We start from the raw sequence: 22,170 nt of genomic DNA on the forward strand, positions 1-22,170 counted from the left end.
AACGGGAGTATCCAGAGAAAGAATATCACATTCCTCACCCGATTCCCAGAGCCCATGTTTGGCAGGTAGCAGCTTATTCATGCCTTGCCTTTGCCAGATGAGGAGTTGAATTCCGCCAGTGACCTCGTGTCCCTGCTGTGTCACACATACTCACCGAACTTTGGGGAAATCATTTTTCTTTCTATTTATTTGTTTTCTTTATTTCTTTGTGTTGTTTTGTTTTCCTGTACAAAAAAAAAAAAAAGGATCCGGATATAAATCAAGGAGGGAGGAAGACAAGATACACCCACGCTTTAGTGTAGAGAAATGGGAGGGAAAAGGAATAAGCCTCGTTAGGAGGATAAAGGAATCCGGGCACGGTGGCACAGGACTTTAATCCCAGCACTCAGGAGGAAGAGGCAGGTGGATCGCTGTGAGTTCAAGGCCAGCCTGATCTACAAATCAAATCCAGGACAGCCAAGGTTACACAGAGAAACCTTGTCTTGAAAACAAACAAACAAACAAACAAAAAAAGAGGAGTGGGGAATATTAAATATTCCCTGAAAAGAAAGCTGGAGGAGTCTCCACAGCCTCAGAGGAAGGCAGAGGTTGACGTTTCAGTGAAGTCCCTCCACCCAAGTGTCCAGAAGCAGGGAGAGGCTGGCACTCTTCTCACTCTGGGTCACCTTCTTCCTTGCACAGATAAGAGTGCTGCAGGGCTAGGAAGCCAGAGCTTCGCTTATCTTCAGGAGGCAGTCCAGTGAGATCAACGAGTTTGCCCAACACGGTCAGCTTCGGAGTTTGCTCAGGAGAGAGGCTTCCGACAGAACATCTCTGCAAAGGAACGTGCCCACTGATTTGGCCCATGTGGGCTGCAGAAGAACTGCTGGAACGTGGGGCCAGAGGGCTACAGCCACAGGTGTGAGGGCCATCTGGTGGATTCTGGCGAGGCCAACATCAGCCAGCTTAGCTGTCCCATTACTTGTCACCAGAATGTTCTCCGGCTTCAGGTCTCCATGAGCAACGCAATTCGCAGGAAGAAAATCTAGGCTGCCTAGAAGCTGACGCATTAGCTCCTTGAAGGTCTGGACTGGCAAGCCTGGCGGGGGTGCTTTGTCCAGCTATGTCCTTAGGTCCTAGTCAACAGGCTCAAACACTAGGGTGATCTTGATGCCTCGATCAGTTGGGGGAGTATGGCAGACATGCATTAGCAGTACAGCTATCACAACTTGGGGATGCTCAGAGGCCTTCAGCCTCCGAGGTTATGCCGGATCACTGACCAGGAAGCCCCCCCATTAAGAACCCTCCATTAGGCACTCTTGAGGACCACAAAGGGGCCACTGTGGGGATCTCGGGCCTTGAACTCCATCCCAGAGGCACCAACACCAATTTCAGAAACTGGCTCCCACTGAGAGGTAGCCCTTCTCCCAGGAGGGGATCTACTTACGCCCAGCCTGCCCAGAGCTATGGAGGTGGCCTTTTATCGGGGTCCTGGGAGCTGGCTCCTGAGGCGCCGTACACTGGGGACAGGTCTGGGGCAGCTGGACGCTACAGGCCAGATCGTAGAAACAAGCTCTTTTGATTTTCACTTTTATTCACTCTACATCCTCGTTGTCGCCCCATCCCTCCTCCCCTCCCAGCCCTAACCCTACTTTTATTTTTTTAAACAAGCCCTCTGGATGTTCCGCTGGCCTTGAGGTGGCTGGTTTTTCCCACCTATGCGTGGGGTTACAGGCACGCATCAGAACATACAGTGAGAACTTGAATTTTCAGCGCTAGTGTGGTTGACGTCTTTTCTGTTGGTTCCAAAATGTGTTAGACTGTCTTCAAAGCGCAAGGGGGCTACTTTCCACTTCGTGCAGCTATAACCCAAATGGAGTGAGCCAAGTCACTACTGCTGTTAGTACTGTGGGATTTTTCTCTTTTCTGTTTTTTTTTTGGGGGGGGCGATATGTGGGGGGGGGTGTGCACAGGGTATAAGTGTGTGTATACATCGGGTGGAGGGGATTTGGGGTAAATGTGTATGTTTGTATATAATGTAGTGTGTGTGTGCACATAGGGTGTAGGGGTGTGGGGGTATATTTGCATGTTTGTATATATTTGGAGTGTGTGTATGTGTGTGTGCATGTGTGTGGTCCATGTGCATGTTTGGGTCTTGTATTGAAACTGCAGCTCAATGATTGGTCAGTGTGGCTGTCCAAAAAAGCCCCCAAGGGATCTTCCTATTTATGCCTTCCCAGGACTGGGATTGTAGTTACAGCCACTGCAGCTAGCTGGGTTTAGTTGTTGTTGTAGTTTGTTTGTTTTGTTTTGTTTTCTCATAAGATCTGGTGAACCAAAGAAGATCATCAGGTTCGGACACAAGAGCACTTCATCCGTTGTCCCTTACTTGTCTCTGGATTGCAATAAAATACCCCAAGGAAGCAATTGAAGAAAGGAAGGTTTATTCTGCCTCAAAGCTGGGGTGCAACGCATTGAGGTGGAGAGTTCATGGTGGAAGAGCTTGAGAAAGCAGCTGGACGCGTCACACCCACAGCCAAGAAGCAGAAAGAAATGAATGCTAGTACTGTTGTTCTCTCTCTAAGTCTCTGTGTGTATGTGTGTCTCTCTCTCTTCCCCTCTCCTTCTCTCCCTTTCCCTCTCTCTTCTACCCCTCACCCACTCCTTCTCCCCCCCCCCTTTTATTGGCTATGACTACAGCTCCGGGTTTGTGTGGCCAAGAGTTAGGACGAGTCTTGCCACCTCAATCAACCAAATCTAGATAATCCCTCTCAGGCATACCCGGAGGCTTGTCTCCTAGGTGACTTTAGATCTTGTCAAGCTGACAACATTAACCACCACATGTACTGAGTCATCTTCCCAGCCTAGATTCTGATCTTTTCCACCATAACCGGAGGCTGTGTTCTCAGTCACACACTGCCCTGCACTATCTCTTATCTTGGAAACTATAAAAATAAATTATAGGTGTGTTTGTTCTTCGGGATTTTAACATCTGGTTTGACTCAAATAGTCTGTGTGCTGGTTATCTATGATCTCAGGGCATACTATCTCCAAACCTGCAGCTAAAAACAGCAAACGTTTGCCAGCCACATGAGTCTCCCAGGAAGTCGAAGTGAAGCTCTTTCCAGGCTCTCAAGACTCTAATGATGCTGAAGCAGCCACATCCCAGCTTGTCTGTGAGCCCCAGTGGGCAAAACACGCACACATATAAAATAAAATGTTTTAAATTAAAATAAATTTTGTAACGGTTACCAGAGGCCTAATTTTGGGGATCTGAACAGACCAGATTCTACCAGATGTGTCTTCCAGAGTCCAAAGAGAGACAGACAGACAGACAGAGAAGGAGGAGGAGAAGCGAAACAGGAAAAGAAGTTATTTTCTCTGTGTCCAGCTTGGAAAGACAATGGATCCAGACTCATCCTAAAACAAAACAAAACAACAACAAAACAACCAACATTCTGGGTATTAACAATAGCTCCAAGATTATAAACAGAAGGAAGACAAAAACAGGGTGGGAGGAGGCAGGGGTATGCCTGTGACCTCATTCAGAGTGGTTTGGTGGAACCTGGTCTCTTGGTTCTGTGGGTCCCGCCGGCATCAGAGAGCCGTAGAAACTGTGATTGCTCGGCTGGTTACTTTGGGTTCCCAGCAGGTGATTGGCAGCAGTGTGCACTGTCCCTGGAATTTGGATTAAGTTGGTGTGGTGGTCTGAATAGGAATGCCCCCCTCCCCCATAGGCTCTTAGATTGGAACGCTCCGTCACCAGGGAGTGACACTACGTGAAAGGATTAGGAGGTCTAGCCTGGTTGGAAGAACCAGGGAATGTCACTGGGGGCTTTGAGGTTTCAGAAGCCAGACCCAGTCTGCCTGTGTGCCGCCATGCTTGTGGCCATGATGACATCGGACTAACCCTCTGAAGCTGAAGCCCCAGTTAAAGGTTTTCCTTTATAAGAGTCCCCATGGTCTGCCATGGTCAGTGTGGTGCTCGCCTTTAACCCCTGAACTCGGAAGGCAGAGGCAGGTGGATATATGTGAGTTGGAGGCCAGCCTGGTCTACAGAGTAAGTGCCAGGACAGTGAGGGCTACACACAGTAAAACCCTGTCCCGAAAGCAAACAAACAAACAAACAAACAAACAACAAACAAGGAGATCTAAGGACAGTTTCTTTTCTTTTAAATAATTTGTTCACTTTATATCCTGATTGTAGCCCCCTCCCTCATCTCCTCCCAGTCCCACGGTTTCAAAGGATCCCCCGTCAATTCCATCATTCCTGCTACTTGCTTTTAGTTGTAGGCAATGCTGGGACACAAGAGTGAGGACATGCCTCCATGAGCTAGCAATGTCAAGAGGCGTGGACTATTGGCTGCCATCTAGAAGGTTCAACACCATATCTAGTCCTGTTGGCATCATTTGCTACAAGGTTCTTGTGTGCAGGCATGTGTTTGCAACGTATGCATGCAAGCACTTTAACATGTATGTGTGTGTAGTAGCCAGAAGTTGACACTGGTGTCTTTCTTAGTTGCTTTCCATATGAATTTTATTTTTTATTACATTTTATTCAGTGTGTGTGTGTTTGTGTGTTTGTCTGTCTGTGTGTGTTCGTGTGTTGTGTGTACATGACATCGCCACTGCACACATATGGAGGTCAGATGAAAACTTTTGGGAATCGTTTCTCTCCTTCCACCATGTGGATCAAACTCAGGTCATTGATCTTAAGCAAGCACTTCACCCACTGAGCTGTCTTGCAAGCTGCAGTGTTTTCTATTATAATATAAACTGGCATTTCCCTATGGTAAAATAAGACTTATTTTTACCTTGTATTTTCTAGACAGGAGTCAACATTCTTTTCACAGAGGCTTTTGATTATTTGAAATGCTTAAGAATACTTTAGGAAAAAAAGAAAAAGAAAGGAATACTTTAGGATATAAGAAACTGGTTTATTACCTAGAAGCTGTGCTTTCTCTCTTACTAATGTCAAATAAGAACTGCCACGTAAAGTGTTAGAAAGAAGCAGATTCTCTTTAAAGGCATAGCCATGAGATTCAGGAAAAAGGCAGACTGAACAGTCAGATGCAAAGAATGCCCAATGCTTGTGGTAACATCTTTACCATTGCTTCCAAAGGGTCTCACTATGAGTTCCAGACAACCCTGGAGTTCACTGTGTAGCCCAGACTGGCCTCATATTTATGATCCTCTTGCCTCTGTCCCAAACACTAGGATTATACATGCACCACAACACCTGGCTCAGCGTAGTTTTATTTTAAAAATCTGTGGCATGGAAATGTATATATTTCCTTGTCTAAGATCTGGTGGAAATGCTAAATTCCCCCTTCTGCATTTGTTTTTTTTCAGTTTAGGACATAGCCTGTATTAAATAATATTAGGATTGGGTTGTTTTGTTTTGCTTTTTTTTTTTTTTTTTAAGCAGACTAGAATCCCAGGACCACAAAAGCAAATAAATAAATAAAATAAAAAAATAAAAACAGGAGAAAATACAAATACTTTAAAAAGGCATTTCCACAATATAGGGATATGTTGTAATGTTTAAATTACCAAATTCTTAAGGGCTTTAAAATAGTACAACCTAAGAAGGTATCCATTAGATGGTGAGTATTGAAATGTGTGCCTCACCAGACTCAACTGAAATGTGCTTTAAGTATGGCTTGGACTCCAAAGACTTAGTATGACAAACGGGATTAATGATTTTTTAATAAGAATCAAATGCAGGGGCTGGAGAGATGGCTCAGCAGTTAAGAACACTGGCTGATCTTCCAAAGGGCCTGATTCTCAGCAATTCTCAGCAACCACATGGTGGCTCACAACCATCTCTAATGAGATCCGGTGCCCTCTTCTGCCTTTCAGGCATACATTGAGGCAGAGTACTGTATACATAATAAATAAATAAATCTTAATTAAAAAAATGAATCAAATGCATTTCTAAATTTCCATATCAATTTTACCTTGTTTTTTTTGTTTTTTCTGGACAGGAGTCAAGCATTCTCTTCACAGAGGTTTTCGGTTATTTTGAAATGTTTGATAATACCTTAGGATACAAAAATGGTTTATTGAAATAACGTATTATTAGAATTAATTTCATACTAGAAAAGTTTTGCTTACAGGGCCTGGTTTGTGTGAGGCAAACACTCTCGCACCGAGCCATGCCCAGACCTCAAGGCCTCTAATCTGCCGCATTGCCAGGTGGTATAGAACATCACTCACAGCTCGGTTCCTCACGTCCCTGCAGAGGACATAGCTGGACTTAAGGTTGTTTGTGCTTTATCCGAAACTTGAATCTAACCACCTACATTTTTTATTTACTAAATCTGGAAATGCATTAATATGGTTGTGATGGTTAAGTTGTCAAGTTGGTAGAATCTAGAATTGGCTAAGAGAGAAACTGCTGCTAGGCAAATCTGTGAGGAAGTTTCAAGATTGGGTTAGGTGAAGTGAGAAAAGAAACCCTAATAGTAGGCAGCTTCAGTTCCATGGCCTGGGGTCCAGGACTAAATATAGAGAAGGAAGCCAGCGGACACCAGTGATTTATCATCCCAGCTTGCTGGATAAGGAGAAAATATGACAAGCAGCCTCTTACTCCTGCTACCCTGTGCCTTCCCAGAGTGACTACCCTCCTACCGTGAGCCCAACAAACCTTTTCTCCCTCTCTGCAACACGAAAAGTTACTAGTACAATAGCTACCAAAAAAACTTTAACAGAAAAAACAAAACAAACAACAAAAAAAAAAACAAGTGTAATTATAGGTGTTGTCCCTGTTACTGATGAGGAAGGTGGATCACCTGAGGTCAAGGCTGCTGATCAAGCCAGGACAACATTGCAAGACCCACCTTAAAAAAATTTTTTTTTTTTATCATGTATATAATTACAAATGTACTTATTTGATTAGACAATATTGCTTTAGAATCATATCGTTCCTGGTTTTTTTATGCCCAATCTTTTTTAAATTATTAGGATATATTACTTGCACAAAATAATCGGTTTCACGTTAACTTGTTTGTTTGTTTGTTTGTTTTGAGATAGGGTTTCACTGTGTAGCTCTGGCTGGCCTGGAACTGGCTATGTAGACTAGACTGGATTAAAGTCCTCTGCTACCAACTCTGTCAGTTCACTGTGTGTGTATGTATGCTAACTGCAAAAATTACAAATCTGAGGGTTTAATCCTAAACTAAGATCCTTAATCTCGAAGTTAAATTTTTACTATTTCTTAAATCAATTAAGAAACAACAAAATGATTTCTTAAGAACATAAAACATAGAATGAGAGTCTGGGAATTAAAATTCATTGCCCCCCTTTCTCATGACCAGTCTCAAAATCCTTTTTTTTTTTTCCTCACCCCTTTTTAATATAGATACTACTGTTATTTTATGTGCACGGGTGTTTTGTCTGCAAGTCTGTCTTGTCTGTGAACCAAGCGCATGCCTGTTGCTCATGTGAGCCCCCTGTGCCTGCTGCAAACCAAGGTCCTTTGAAGGAGCAATCTGGACTCTTAAACACTGAGCTGCCTCTGTAGTCATAAAAGAAGCCACTCTTTCCAGGAAAAACTGCAACAGAGGCGGCTGTCAATGAGACTCGGTCACAAAACCTCTCTGACCCACAACAAAAAGTTGAGAGGGTTAGGCTGCTTAACACTTAAATTCTAAGCCTTTTTCTAGTGCGCATCCAGAATGGCCTTGGACACAGGCTTTCAAAGTCATCCTTTTTCCCCAGGGGAACCCTGGGAATCTGCTAAGGGTCACAGCCTGAAAAGCCCCAACCCCACCCAGTAGAACGGACCTGCTCGGGGCGTGGTCCACAGACGCCCCGCCCCATCCTTAAGGTCGGGGCGGAACTAGAAGAGACCGGGCCCCATTGGGCTCCGCAAACGGGGCGTGGTCAGACGAAGCCGCACCCCTCCCGGCCCTCACAGTTCTGAAGCCAGGCTCAGGCCCGCCTTCCGCACCGCACCGCCGGTTCAGAGTCCTGGCTCGGCTCCGCCTCAGGCGCACGCGCGGCTAGCGCCCACCGCGCGTCACCCGGTCCCCTGCCCCGCCCCCGCCGCGCCGCGCCTCGGAGCCGGGACGGCGGGGCGGGCCTTGCGGCCCAAGCCCAGGCCCAGAGCCCGCCCCGGACTCAGGCCCTATGTAAGGTTGGCGGTGTCCGAGTCTGAGGCGGCGGAGGGAACTCAGCAGCCTGGTCCTCGCTCACGCGCACACGCGCTCAGTGCCCATCTCCTGTGCTGCGGTGTCCCCAGATCCCCGGCCGGGTGGCCGTGGGCGACTGAGGGCAGCATGCGGGACTACGACGAGGTGACCGCCTTCCTGGGCGATTGGGGCCCCTTCCAGCGCCTCATCTTCTTCCTGCTCAGCGCCAGCATCATCCCCAATGGCTTCAATGGTATGTCAATTGTGTTCCTGGCGGGGACCCCGGAGCACCGTTGCCTGATCCCTGACACGGTGAACCTGACCAGCGCGTGGCGCAACCACAGTATCCCGTTGGAGACGAAGGACGGACGACAGGTGCCTCAGAGCTGCCGCCGCTACCGACTGGACACCATCGCCAACTTCTCTGCCCTCGGGCTGGAGCCGGGAGTGGACGTGGACCTGACGGAGCTGGAGAAGGAGAGCTGCCTGGATGGCTGGGAGTACGACAGGGACGTCTTTCTGGCCACCATCGTGACCGAGGTAGGTGGCAACCCCTGTCAGGGTTTGGTGACACCACGGGCGACGGTTGTTGCCCTTCGTCCAGCGCACAAGTGAGCCAGTCAGGTGGCCCAGGAACATTTCATGAGATGACTTCTAGCCACAGGGTACCCCTCAGAGTACAAGTGTCAGGCTGGCCATTCGTCCTTAGAGCCACACTGAAGAGAGAGTCCAGAGAATGCTGCCCCTAGGTGCCCTGAGACCCTGAGTGGTGGGACTTTTTCTAGTGATGTGATTCAGAGGGGCGGAGTTAGGGCTTGGTCCAGAGAAGTGTCGCTGCCATAGCCTCTGTTCAGAAAGGAAGTATTCTTTGCAGAACTTTTTAAAGTTAAGAAAACACGTGTCCCAAACTCTTCCCTTTCTCTAGTTTCTCTTTCTTCCCTCATCTATCCTCACCCCAAAATGAAGTCTTGCCCATGCCCCACGAGATGGGTTTGCCCTCGATGGATTGTTATTTCTTAAGGACCCTCGTGTTGAAGATCTCTGTTCAGGGTGACTTGTTGATACGGAGTCTTTCCCCACGGTGTTCTAAGACGAGATCACCAGAGAGGTTGGTTAGGGCAGGTAAGCGTCTCTGTAGAGCAGTGGAAACCTAATTCCTCATCATCCCCTTGCATGCTTTGGTGACTTTTTCTGGCCCTTTGCAGTCACTCAGCTGGGAATCTGGCATGCTGTTTAGTGGTGTATGTGGGTGTGTCTTGGGGTCTTACAACCTGGAGTCTCAGCAGTACCGCGTATGCAGAACAATGAAAGAGCCCTAGTGTGATACCACTGGGCAATAGGTGCTCTGAGTGTCAGGCATTAGGACCAGTTAGACTTTCTGGAGGAGATAGCTTCTTGGTGAGTCTAGCCGGTAGGTCTAGATCCAACAGCTAGACATGGTTACAGGAGGACATACAGAAAGGGAGAAGCTAGGAGTCCCTGTGTGACATCTAAGCCTCCTGGAGGTAGAGGCTGAGCTTCCCTCCTTACAGGGGGGTCCTAGGTATTTTTTTTTTTCAGGAAGTTGTTATCCTTCAAGGGTAGAGTCTAAGAGAATCTCAGTAAGACTCAGTGCCTGTTTTCTTTGGATATTTGCAGTTTGGTGTCTGCAAAACCTGTGCTTGCCTACTACCTAAGTAAGTAGTAAGATTGAAAGCTGAGCTCCACTGGGGATTTTTAACCTAGTGGCATCATGCCAGGGCCAGGCATCGCTTCCTAACAAAAGAAGTACTGATGCTGGCCAGTGGTGTCGCAGGTTTTTAGTCCCAGCACTGCGGAGACAGAGGCAGGAGGATCTCTGAGTTCAAGGCCAGCCTGACCAACAGAGTGAGTTCTAGGACATCCAGGGCTAAACACAGAGAAACCCTTTTTCAAAATAAACAAAATCAAATAAACAAAGACTGATTGAGTTAGGCATTTGAGTACTTTTGACCCAGAGAAGGGATTTTCAATTATTCCACATCCTGAGCTCCAAACTCACAGGTGCTTGGAAGCAAATGGGAACTGTGATAGCAAAGGCTGTTGGGGTTGACACACCAGTTCCTCAAATCAGTTTGTGGCTGCCGAGAGAAGAGGCAGTTGAAATCTGAGGAAGCTTACTGGTATGTCTTGAAATTTTTACCCTGACCTTGAAGGCTTTCTCTAGTCATTTGCCCCTGCTTCACTGTCTTCCTGCTTGCTGCCTAGGATAGAACTGGTCAGCTCCCCAGAGTCTGGCTGAGCAGCAAAAAAAAAAAAAAAGAAAAAAAGAAAAAGAAAAAAAGAAAAAGTCCAGATCCTTTTGACCTACCGCTGCTGCCAATGTCAGTGTGTATTTTTTTTCCCAATGGATCTGGATGTTATTGAGCTGTCTTAACAGTTTCGTAAGAGCTATATGCCCTTTCACCTACTTACAGGTCAACAGTCTTTGCAGGAGGTGAGTTTAATACTTCACTTAGTCCTTTTGTTTAGGACTACTGGAATGCCTAAGTTGAAGTTCAGGGCTTGTCCCCTCAGGTGAACAGCCACTGTGGAAAGATGCTGCAGTAACATTCTGATGACTTTTTCTAAGACTTGTTTTCTTTCCACCCAGACTTGGTCTGCTGACAGCTGCAGCTGCTTAGCCCCCTGCCTGTGAAATATCTCTAAACCTGCCCTCTGCCCCAGATCAAAGATAGAGGTCCTTTAAGTACACTGTTATTTTGTCTTTTTTTTTTTTCTTTCAGCAGGAGACTTTGATTTTCTTTTTTCTTTTGAGTTAAAATGACATACATAAAGTACTAAACTTTGCAATATGTTGGGTTTCTGTGTCTCCCTGAATCATGACAAGATGCTGGCTGAGGAGATGTTTTTTTTTTTTTTTTGGAACTTTTTTATTGAAATTGTGAGTGATTAAATTAAAAACCTTTTTAGAAGGCTTAAGAACTGATCGACAAAAGAGAAACTTGAAGAGCCACAAAATTGGCTGGAATATTTTAAGGGAAATGTGATTCTCCGCCCCGCTGACTGCAGCTTGGCTCTGTGTGTGTCTAAAACCAGACAGTGGGGTTGGACAAAGAAAGAGACCCTTCTTAGGAGGTCAAAGAGCTTTGTGTGTGCATGTTTCAGGAAAGCTTGGTGAGCTACGTGATTGTAGGCTGGCCCCTCTTCTTGCTCATCCCTGGCACACCTGGAAATCTTCAGATCTGCCTCATAATTCTCAATCCAGGACTACCCCTTTTCTGAGAACCTGGGTGATTTCTTAGGTTGCTGAGCCACCTGCTCTGTGGTTTCACGGAAACTCAGCCAAGCCAGCAGGCAGAAAGTTTTCTTTATAGCTTTCTGGTGCCTGTGACTTAGGACTCCTTCAGATGAAGTCTGGCATGGCTCTGCATTGTCTACTCCATGCCTGTCTCTGCTTTCCATAAGTTTCTTGCCTAGGCATTAACAGGATTCCAGAGCACTCTGCTGTTCCGGACTAGCTTTTCCATTAGTCTTGTCTCTTGCCTAGATCGTCTTGGATGGGAATTCCTTCTCGCTGTTATCCACAACCACCTAGATGAAAATTCCTAGCACCTGGGTGGTAGGGCTGGCATGAGTCTGAACTATAGAGGCCAGAGATACCTGGACCCAGGACCTCACAGCCTTCCTATGCTAGCCCACCCCCTACCCCAACCACTACCTGTCTCTCTGTCTCTGTCTCTGTTTTTCTGGAGAATCACAGCAGACCTTAACTTTTGACTTTGCACTTTCATGGCAAACCAAAGTAGTCACTCGTGGGCCCCTAGCCCTTGTGTATGCATAACCATAGTAGACACAGCTGGCAGAAAGCAATCAGACCGAGCCCTTCTCTTACTCAGAACCATAATCCTGTGTCAGAGTTTTGATAATGACACAAAGTCAGGAGTTATAGAACAAAGAAAAGAATTTATTCTAAAGATTGAAATGTGGGGTTCATCTGGACTTTGGGCACCTAGACCCATTGTATGAACCCAAAGGAAATGATGGTGTTGAAGGATGGTGGCCCTTTTATCCAATGATCCACTCATCCAAACATTATATAGTTCCCAGGTCATCCTTCTGGTCAGGGCACCGTGGGGATGAGAGAGACTTTTGTAGCAACTACTGCTTTTCTTTTCCTGAGAGCCCTGAAGCAAGGATCCACTATTATTTTCTTCAATTTTACTTTGTGGGATTGAGTCTTGCTGCATTGCCTTGGTTAACTGTAAATGATCTTCCTGCCTCTAGCTCCTGAGTGATGGGACTACAAACTCTCACAGCTCGAATTCACCATTAATTGTAGTGGAAAGCAGAACAAAATATTTAAGAATAAACGGCCGTTGATACCTGCTAGTATGCTTGATCACTGATTCAGGAACACGAGGTACATCTCAGTGAAGACTTTCGCCTATCGGGCACAGATCCTATCACTTTTCTGTCCCAGCTAGGTATAAGAACATTGAGTCCCAGGAGACTATATCCTTTCTCTCTCTGTGTGTCTCTTTTGCCCTGCTCTTCTTCTTGTAGTTGAAAAGCAATTCTCATTACATATGAAGCAAGAGATGTACTTCTTTGAACTGAAGAGATGCGTAAGTAAGTGTGCTTGCTGCACAAGCATAAAGATCTGACCTTGGATCCCAGCTCCCACATTAAAAGATGAAATAAGGAAGAGAGAACAGAGGGATGCAGATGAAGAGATTTCCAGGTGGTAAAGAGCATTTTGTACTCGTCTGAATTTAGTTTCTAGTCCCCATGGGTGATTCACAACCACCTGTCACTCTAGCTCCAGAGATCCAACACCTTCTTCTGGTCTGCACAGGCAAGCATACACATATAACATGTATTCACAAAAACGCATACTCTTACACACGCGCGCGCGCGCGCGCGCGCGCACACACACACACACACACACACACACACACACACAGAAGAGCACCAGGCAGTGGTGGTACACACCTTAAATCTCAGCTCTTGGGAGGCAAAAGCTGGCAAATCTCTGAGTTCAAGTCCAGTCTGGTTTACAGAGTGAGTTCCAGGACAGCCAGGGCTACACAGAGAAATCTTGTCACAAAAAGAAAACAATAATAATAATAAATAAGGGGGAAAAAAGAAAGGGAGAATGAGGAAGGAAAGCCAGACACGACTACATTGTTCAGAGAGACCCTGCTTCAAAGGACTAAAGCAGTACACCCAGCATACTCCTAGTTTCAGTGTATGTGAACATCCATGCCTATACACACATACATACACATACAATATATATGCATTATAAATAAAAGATATGATTTTTCTTCTTTTAAAAAACTTTTTAACAGTTTCTTTTAAAGATCTGTATTTATGTATATAAGGTTTTGCATGCATGTGTTTGAAATACCACATTCATGAAGTACCCGTGGAGGCCAAAAGAGGGTATGGGATCATCTTGGGGGGGGGAGAAGCTTAACAGTTTGGTTGAGACATAAATGAGATAAAGAATCTAAGTGGGCAGTTTGAAAAGACTTGAAAGCTATATTAATATACCCTTGAACCCATTCCTATTAGAGAGGCACGTTTCTGACTAGAAGTGTGGACACCCAGACATAGCTATTCTAGAGTCTCCAAGTTTGGGTTCCCCTCTTAGAGCTCTCCAGCCATGAAGCTTGACTCATGGCCAGGTATGCCCATCAAGTTAGAAGCACTGTTCCAGTGCTTTAGTTATAGCTGAGTAGCCAGCTGAGTACAGGAATACCAAGTTCATGGGTAAGCTCATCAAGCAGGTGTACTTAACTTTGACCCTGTAGGCCTATCATCCCACTCCTCCAACAAGAATTCAGGCCAAGTCCAAACGCCATCTGCATTCGGATATAAAGGTTGACAGCTAAATGAATAGGTGGGACTCATGCTGTATGTAATTTGGAGAGCGCTTGTCTTTCCTGATTCTCCTCACAGGTTCCATGTGGCCACCAGGAGACAAATATTAATATAAGCCAGGCCCTTAGAGTTGTCAAGGACTGTCAGTGGTGGGTGATGGCATAGTTACTTCATTGAGTTAGCCTCTTTTCTAGATTAAGGCTAAGATAAAGCCTTAGTTGGGTGAAAGCCTGAAAGATGCTGCCAGGCCTATACACCAGTTTGACCTGCCTTTACATGGTTTCCAGCTTAGCAAAGTGTGTTTGGGAAACTTACTTAGATCCATGACTCTAGAACTCAACTGTGGAACCCTGTGTACATTTCCTTTTCCTTTTTCATCTTCCTTCTCCAGCTCCTCCTTCTTTTTTAAAAGGCATCATCTGATATAGCCCAGGTTAGCCTTGATATTAACGTGTAGCTACAGATGACCTCGAATGTTGACATTTTCATCATTCTTCCAAAGACCTGGGATTATACACATGAACCACCATCCCTGGTTTGTGCGGTACTGGGTGGGGATTGAAGCCAGGGCTTCGTGTATGCTAGGCAAGCACTCTACCAATTCAGCTACATCCCAGCCCCATGAGTGGATTTCTTGCCTAACTTGGATGTATCAGTCCCCAGCCATCACAAGGGACATGTTGATAACAGCTTCCAGCAGCTTATCCTTCATGCCATCTTTGTTGCATCAAAATTAGTACATTTTAACATATTTAAGAATGATAGTGGCTGTAACTTAGTCTGCAGCACACAGCTTCACAGAAGCTCAGAAGCTGCTGCCAGTGCTGATTCCTTCAGCTTTATGACCCCACCCCCTCCCAGTCTTGGCTTTAGCAGCCATGTGTGGATGCTGACTATAGGAACATTTGTCCACCTGCCAGGTATCTGGGTGCTGGCACCACCAAGGCAGGTGGAGCCTGGAGGAAATAGAGTATCTGTGTCCTGATGCTCAGGATGCTTGACTCCTGCTGGTCTCTGCTTCCTCCTTGACCTGCAGGGCCTTATGTGAGGTTGGGAAACCAATTAACACTTGATTAAAACCCAGAATCCAGACTCCCCATCCAGAGCCCACTGGGTTTAGTCCTATTGGTGTGTGGCATCAGGTATTCCAGCTCAGAATATCACAGGGACTGAGGGGCCATTGGCTTTGGTGGGAGCCCAAGCCAGGCTGAAAGATCAGGTTTAGACAGAACACCCTAGACCCTTTGGCCTCAATCTTTTGCTGGATGCTTTGGCACTTAGGCTCCCTCAGTTCCAGTGGCCTGAAGGGCACTGAGCAAGGGTTCTTTCCTCTTGCACAGCCCTAGGGCTCAGTCTGGAGTCTTAGAAGTCAGCACAGCAAAAAGTGGCCTTGCTAACTAGAGGTCAGTGTCTGGGTAGAGTGCTGCTGTTTGCCCCTCCCCCTCCTCAAACTGAAGCAAAACCTGGGAGAGGGAGAAGCCACCTGCTTTCTCTGCCTTGCTGTCCAGGTGAGCCATTGCCTAGCTTATTGAGCTCGTATACTCAAAACATTCGGGGATGCAGGGGATGCCAATTCGTTTTCCAAGAAGCTTTCAACTTCAGAAAAGGAGTGAGTAATGCATCCCTTTGCTCCTCCTACAGTGGGACCTGGTGTGTAAGGATGACTGGAAAGCCCCACTCACCACCTCCTTGTTTTTCGTGGGTGTGCTCATGGGCTCCTTCATTTCGGGACAGCTCTCAGACAGGTAAGGTGTCTATCTTCTGTGCAGTTGCAGTGCACTGTAGCCAGCACTGATTAAGAAATTTGTACCTGGACTTGACTTCAATTGATGGTGTTCTCTTAGCCCAGGGCCATCCATTTCAGAAGCAGCAGCAGCTATGTCTAGAATAGACTTTATATCAAGGAAAACGGGCCAACAACTTCCAACATCATTCCCTAACCCTCACTGAACAAGGAAACCTGAGCTAGCTTAGCCATGTATATCCATGGTCCAATACCAGTTACTTTGCGGTGATTCACTTCTGCACAAGTGTGGCCTCCTTTCCCTGGGAGAATATAGCACTCTCCTGTCCCTGAGAGGTTGACACTACACATGTATGGAAGACTGTCTTGTAGACATTAGGCAATACCATGGTGGCCACTTCTGTGTTCCCAAGAAGATCAGTTTTCCCTCTGAGCAATGTGAGAGAACATGGTCCCTCTAGTCCGTGGTGCTGTGAGGAGCAGAGCTCTGGTGTCCCTTGGCCTGCGGTTATGGCTCTTACTGTAAGACCAAGAGAATGAATGTTATTGCTACAAGCATGGAAAAGCACAATTTTAAAGCTGTTATCTAAGTTCCACTAATGGTCCAAAGAAATCAAGAAAATCTTCGAAATTAAAGCAGTGTTGGTGCACACCTCCAAGCCCAGTATGCAGATGGCTGAGACCAGAGGACTGAGAGGTCAAGGCCCTCTTGGCCTACTTAGGGAGACCCCACCTTAACAACCGAAAGCAACAATCCATAAATTAGAGGTTGTATATGAGGGTGTGTTGTCTTTATTGTTATTTCATTCGGGTCAATAGCTTCGGTGAAGCTCTCAGAAGGTTCCATTATGCTATGTCCCTTTATGTGCAGCTTTGGGATCTATCAGACAGCTGAAGTCAGCAGAGAGGACTTCAGCAGATCCTTGGCCATGGTGGTACTGAGCAGATACTCCTAGGCCCAGGAGAGGGCGCTGCAGCATCCTCCTGGCCAGCTAGGAGGTGCACAAAGAAGTACAGTTGAGACGGAATGTCATCCTGTCTGGGGAGCAGAGCTGCATCGCTCTGTCACGTACACTCGGGGTTTTATGATTGCATGCTTTATCTGTGGAGCATTTTCACATCAGGAGTCAAAAATGTTTTTGTCTTTAGTTTTCTAAATTTTTATTGTCATTTTGTATATGAGGGAGAGGTGTGTATTTGCAGGTCAGGAGACACCTCTTACATTAGTTCCAGGGCTCTAACTAGGATATATCAGGCTTAAATAGCAAACATTTTACCCACTGAGCCATCTTTCTGGCTCTTCTATTTCAGCTGATTGATTGACTGAGGCATGGTCCTTCCTTTTCTGCCTGAACTGGTCCTTGCTATGTAAGCCATGCTGACATTAAACTTGTAGCAATCCCCCTGCCCACCTTCCTGGGACTAGAATAGAATTACAAGGATCTACCACCACTCTCGGCTAAACTTATATAACTTCATATCTCATTAGATTTATTTTTCTGGGGTCACCACAGTTACCAAAGTACATTAAAAAGGTCAGTAGGCTGTGAGTATAGATTGCCAGCTCTGGCTGAGCCTGAGGTATTGCCCTGTTGGGGAATGATGCTTCTCTTAATCTAGTAACAAGCATCAATTGAATGCTTTCATTTTCAAATATGTAGTATGTAATATGTGCCAAGCTCTGTTCTAAGTACAGCCCACCTTAACAACCAAATAGGTAACCATATCCTCACAACCCTCTGACAAGATCTGTTATTCCCATTTTATAAGTGAGGAAAGTAAAACACGGGGGTTAGGTTATGTCCCTGGGGTTACATAGCTGGCAAGGGGCAGGCTATGTTGAACCCCAGGGCTCTTTGCTCCTCTGATTTTCTGGACTACTGCTGAAGATCTCTGCTCACCTAGAACTTTGGCAAGTCCCTTTGGCAAGGCAGATAGATTCAACTTACTGAGGAAGTGACTGTTTTCCTTGGCCATGGGAAGTGATACCAGAAAAGGTCAGGGTGCTGTGGGAGTGTCCAACAGGCTTTACTGAAGTGAAGTGTTAGCTAAGAGTTGAAAAATGAGTAGAAATTTGCTGGAGAGATGAAGAACGTTCTGGGCAGGAAGCGCCATGTGTTAAAGTCTAGTCAGAGGCTTGGGAATAGAAAAAGGTCCACTGTGGTTGGGCTCTAGAGAGGCAGTGGAGACAAGGGCCATGAGGCAAACAGAGGCCTGAGCACATGGGCAAACTAGGCTTAGCTTGGACCACAGTAAGGCGTTTGGGTTCAGGCACAGAGCTCTGAGGAGCCTTGAGAGCTGCTTTTTGTTTGGGTTTGTTTTGGTTTTGGTTATTTGTTTGTTTTTTTAAACCCAATGTGACTATCAGACATACATTTTGAAAAAATAATTTGATAGGCTTGTAAAGATGGAAGGAAATCAAGAGCAATTATAAAGGACCAATTAAGAGACTTTCAGTGGTGCATGCAAAAGAGGATAGGAGGTGAGCATAGGACCAAGACTGCTAGAGATGGAGAGTGAGGTCGTGAAGGACTTGCTGACTGGTTGAATGTGGGGAGTGAGGAAGAAAAAGGTCTCTGGCATTCATAGCAAACTGAGAGTTTATACCCTTTTCTAACTGGGATAGAGAACCACATCGTTAAAGGTGTTGAATGCTATTGGAAAGTATTGAATTTGGGGTGATTATGAGGGCGCCTAATTGGAGAGGTTCAGTGTGTTGTTGGATGTATGGCTACTCCATGAGAGGTTACAGTAGGTGCAATGCCAGTGGAGGGCCAGGACCAGGCTGAGAGGTCCTCCAAGTGGAGGTGAGGAAATCATGGTGGAATGGCCACTGAATCTCAAAGGAATTGAGCTGATGTCTACAGCACGGAGGGATGTGCCCCAAGTTGAGTGTAGAAGCCACGCCAGTTATATCCTAGATTAAGTAGGTCTTTACCGAGCCAGCTTAAGAACCTGTTTGCTTACCATGTATGGAACACCATAATTAACTGAAGAAAGTGTTTCACACTGAAGTGTTTACTGTCACAGAAACAATGGCTACACGAGTCATGAGTGTAGTAGGGATCACCTTCCTTCACCACGGAAGGGTGATGGAGTGTGTTGAAAGATCTTTTCTGAAATCTTTCAGGCAGGGAACTAGGGATGTAGCTCAGCTGGTGAAGAGTTTGACTAGCATATATGAACTATAGGTTTGATCTATACACCACATAAACCAGGTGTAGGGGTGCACACCTGAAAAAGCCCAGCATTTAGAAGATAGAGGCCGGAGGGTTAGGAGTTTAAGGTCATGCTCAGTTACATAGTTATTTAAAGGCCAGTGTGGGGTGCATGACCCTCCTGTCTCTCTCTCTGAGTATGTGTGTGTGTCAGCTTTTATACCTGAGGTTTTTTTGGTTTTTGTTTTCAGTAAGCTTATTAAGCCTGTAAATAAGAAAACTGGAAGCGCTGGGTTCTGACCGCAGCCCTTGCCTGCAGCTCCCAACACTGCCCTCAAGCCTGCCTGCATACCCAGGGAAGTGCCAGGGCTTGTGAGGTGAATAAGTCTGCATCTCACTACATCTCAGTACCAGGTTGAAGAAAAAAACAGAGACCTTTGGGGGCAATATATCTATGCTCTCAATTTGTTGTCTAGAGTATCAACAGTAACTTTATATGGGACAGATGCTGAGCTTTCTTCCTGGCATACAGCTAACTCTAAATTGAAATGAAATTAAAATAATTTTACATTGTTGTTACTTTTATGTGACATAACTAAGCTAGCTTTATGGATTATGAGAGGCTCAGCTGGGAAGAAGTAAATTGGTATTTCCTGGTTTTGTAAATATCTATGTTTGCTATCTTGTTGACAGCCTTTAAAAGTGAGGCCTGAGCTGAATGGTGGTGGCACACACCTTTAAGTCCAGTTCTTGGGAGACAGAGGCAGGCAGATATCTGAGTTCGAGCCAGCCTGATCTACAGAATGAGTTCCAAGATAGCCAAGGCTACACAGAGAAACCCTGTCTCAAAAAAACAATGAATAAATAAATGAGATGAAGGCGAGGTCTGCAGGTGGGAGAGATTGCTGAGTAAAGACACTGGCCGCCAAGCTCCACCAGCCGTGTTCTGTCCTAGGACCCACGTGGTAGAAGGAGAGAGCCAACTCCAGCAAGTTGTCCTCTGACCTCCACATTCACTCTTCTAGTTCAGAGGCACGCACCCTCCTATATCCCAACCTCCCACCCCCACTAACAGATAATCAATTAAAAACTAAGTTCAAAGTGAGGTTTTCAGGTCTGAGCACAGTTGTGCATGCCTATAACGAGGCACTAGAGGCCAAGCAGGATGATAGATGTTGAGACTAGCCTGAGCTATATGGTAAGACAGTTTAAAGCCAAAACAAAAAATGCCAGAAAACAAAAACAAGTTTTTTTTTTTTCTTTACTACCTCCAGCTTCCAAAGAGTAGTGATGTGAGAGGGTTCCCTAGACCTCTGTCATCCTAAGGAGCTTAGGGAAGGGGAGGGAAGAGCTTACATTAGTCTGCCTTGATTCTGCAGTGTACCCTCCTTACAAAACAGTACAAGCGAATTGGAGTCTTCTTCCCTATCTAGTAGCCCTGAAGCCTTGTGCAGTTTTGGCTCCTTTCTTCCTTCAAAGTCTTATGTTGGGCAGCTGATGGCCGCCACTAGAGCTCTGTGTTTATCAAACCCACATCCTACCCTAGCCACAGGGTATATACTCAGAATCTAACCCCTCTTACCACCTACTGCCTTTTCTTCATTAAGCAGGTGGCTCAAGGTGGCAGTTTCCATTACCTCAATTCCTGGACTTCCTTCATATTGCCAAAGAGAAATTAGTGAATGAAAAGTGATGCCACGGGAATAATGATGGTTTTTCCCTCTAGGTCAGCAGTTCTCAGCATGTGAGTTGTGACCCCTTTGGGGGCTGAACCCCTTGTACTGGGGTTGCTTATCAGATATCCTGCTTATCAGATATTTATATTACAATTCATAACACTAGGAAAATTACTGTTATGAAGTAGCAACAAAAGTAATTTTGTGTTTGGGGAGTCTCAGCATTAGGAAAGTTAAGAACTACTGCTCTATACTGAATGTTTCCCCATTGTCAGCAGTTATTTTCCTTTGGACCTCATCAGGTCCACTGTCAGAGATCATCCCAGGATGCCCAGCCCCTGCCCTTAGAGTCTGAGTTCCTCTGTTGTGTCTCTGTGGACCCAGGAACCATTTCTTTTGTGCACTTTTCTCAGTGTATATGGTGTGTCCAGGAGCATGGGTGATTAAAGTGTAGTTAATATTGTCTCACCAACCAGACAGTAGCTGCTTGAGGGCAGAGGTGACATTTTTTAAAGGCAGAAACACTCCCATTGCCTAAAATAATATTGAGAGTAAGCATTCATTGAATACACAAGTTATGAGCCAGCTCAGACCGGTCTTAAGTAGAACCTGCTGCTTCCCCTCAGATTGGCTTGTTCCTTCCTTTTGAGACACCCACTTTAAGACAAAAGGACTCTAAACAACAACACACAAGTCTGCCTTTTAAAGTGAGTCCAGACACAGAAAGTCACAGGGTAAATGTGTGGCTTAATGAATTATTCCAGGAAATAGCTGAAAGGTTTTCTTTCGTGGTTCAAAGGTGGGGGAAGGGAAGAGGTAGATGATTATTTTGCGGTAAGAGATTTCTTAAAATAGTTATTAACGTGATAGGCAAGCAGACAGCAGCACGGCAGGAGTTCAGAGAAGAGTTCCAGCACATGTGGCATGGTGGCGTCCCTTCTACACTTTTCATAGCTAGAGGTTTTGGAAAGAAATGGAAAAGTTTCCTTTTTAGTGCATGCTTGGCCGTTGATGCAATCAGGGAGTGATAAATTTAAGAACGCAGGTGATGTATAAACATCTCTCCTGATGGCTCATGGCTGGGGAAACCTTTAAGGATGGGAGAGGAAGAATCTAGAGAATCAAGTTGACATTAGTTCTAGAAACCAAATTCACATTCTGTCATTGTCAAAGTTGGACCAAAATGGAGGTGGCCTGACAGCAGCCTGCAAGTCAGGCAGGAGAACTTTGTGCCTCAGAAGCCCATGCAAAAATGTAAAATTCTGAATTCTGAACCTGGGAAAGTAGCACAGTTAGTAAAGGGCCTGCCCCACATCCCTGAAGTTCCGAGTTCAGTCCCCAGCACCTCTGTGAACTGCTGAGTGGCATGGCATGCCTTTGTAATCCCTGTGGCCGAAGGGCAGGAGCAGGAGGCTCCTGGAGCTTATTGGCCAGCCACCTTAGCCTAATGCGTGAGTTCTAGATGCCATGAGAGACCCTGTCTTACAATGATGTGGTCAGCTTCTGCATAACGACACTGAGATTAACCTCTGGCCTCCACATGTTTATATACACATGTGCACAGGAGAACACACACACACCAAAGGAAACCACCAAACGAGATTCTTGCTGTGAAGAGTGCTATGTAAAGA

The 22,170-nt window shown here is 45.7% G+C and overlaps 1 protein-coding gene and 1 pseudogene across 1 annotated transcript in view; one reads left to right on the plus strand and one right to left on the minus strand.

Moving 5' to 3' along the window:
• Window positions 1-651: 651 nt before the first annotated feature.
• LOC110548782 (cyclin-dependent kinase 4-like) lies at window positions 652-8,263 on the minus strand (annotated as a pseudogene).
• Window positions 8,045-22,170, plus strand: part of LOC110548758 (organic cation/carnitine transporter 2) — a 28,171-nt gene continuing 14,045 nt past the window's right edge. The window contains exons 1-2 of the mRNA XM_021637320.2: window positions 8,045-8,654; window positions 15,603-15,706. Of these exons, the coding sequence (XP_021492995.1) occupies window positions 8,262-8,654; window positions 15,603-15,706 (497 nt within the window). The 5' untranslated portion in view covers window positions 8,045-8,261. The remainder of the gene's footprint in view (window positions 8,655-15,602; window positions 15,707-22,170) is intronic.

This window comes from Meriones unguiculatus, chromosome 11 (genome assembly GCF_030254825.1).
Source record: "Meriones unguiculatus strain TT.TT164.6M chromosome 11, Bangor_MerUng_6.1, whole genome shotgun sequence".
Taxonomy (NCBI): Eukaryota; Metazoa; Chordata; class Mammalia; order Rodentia; family Muridae; genus Meriones; species Meriones unguiculatus.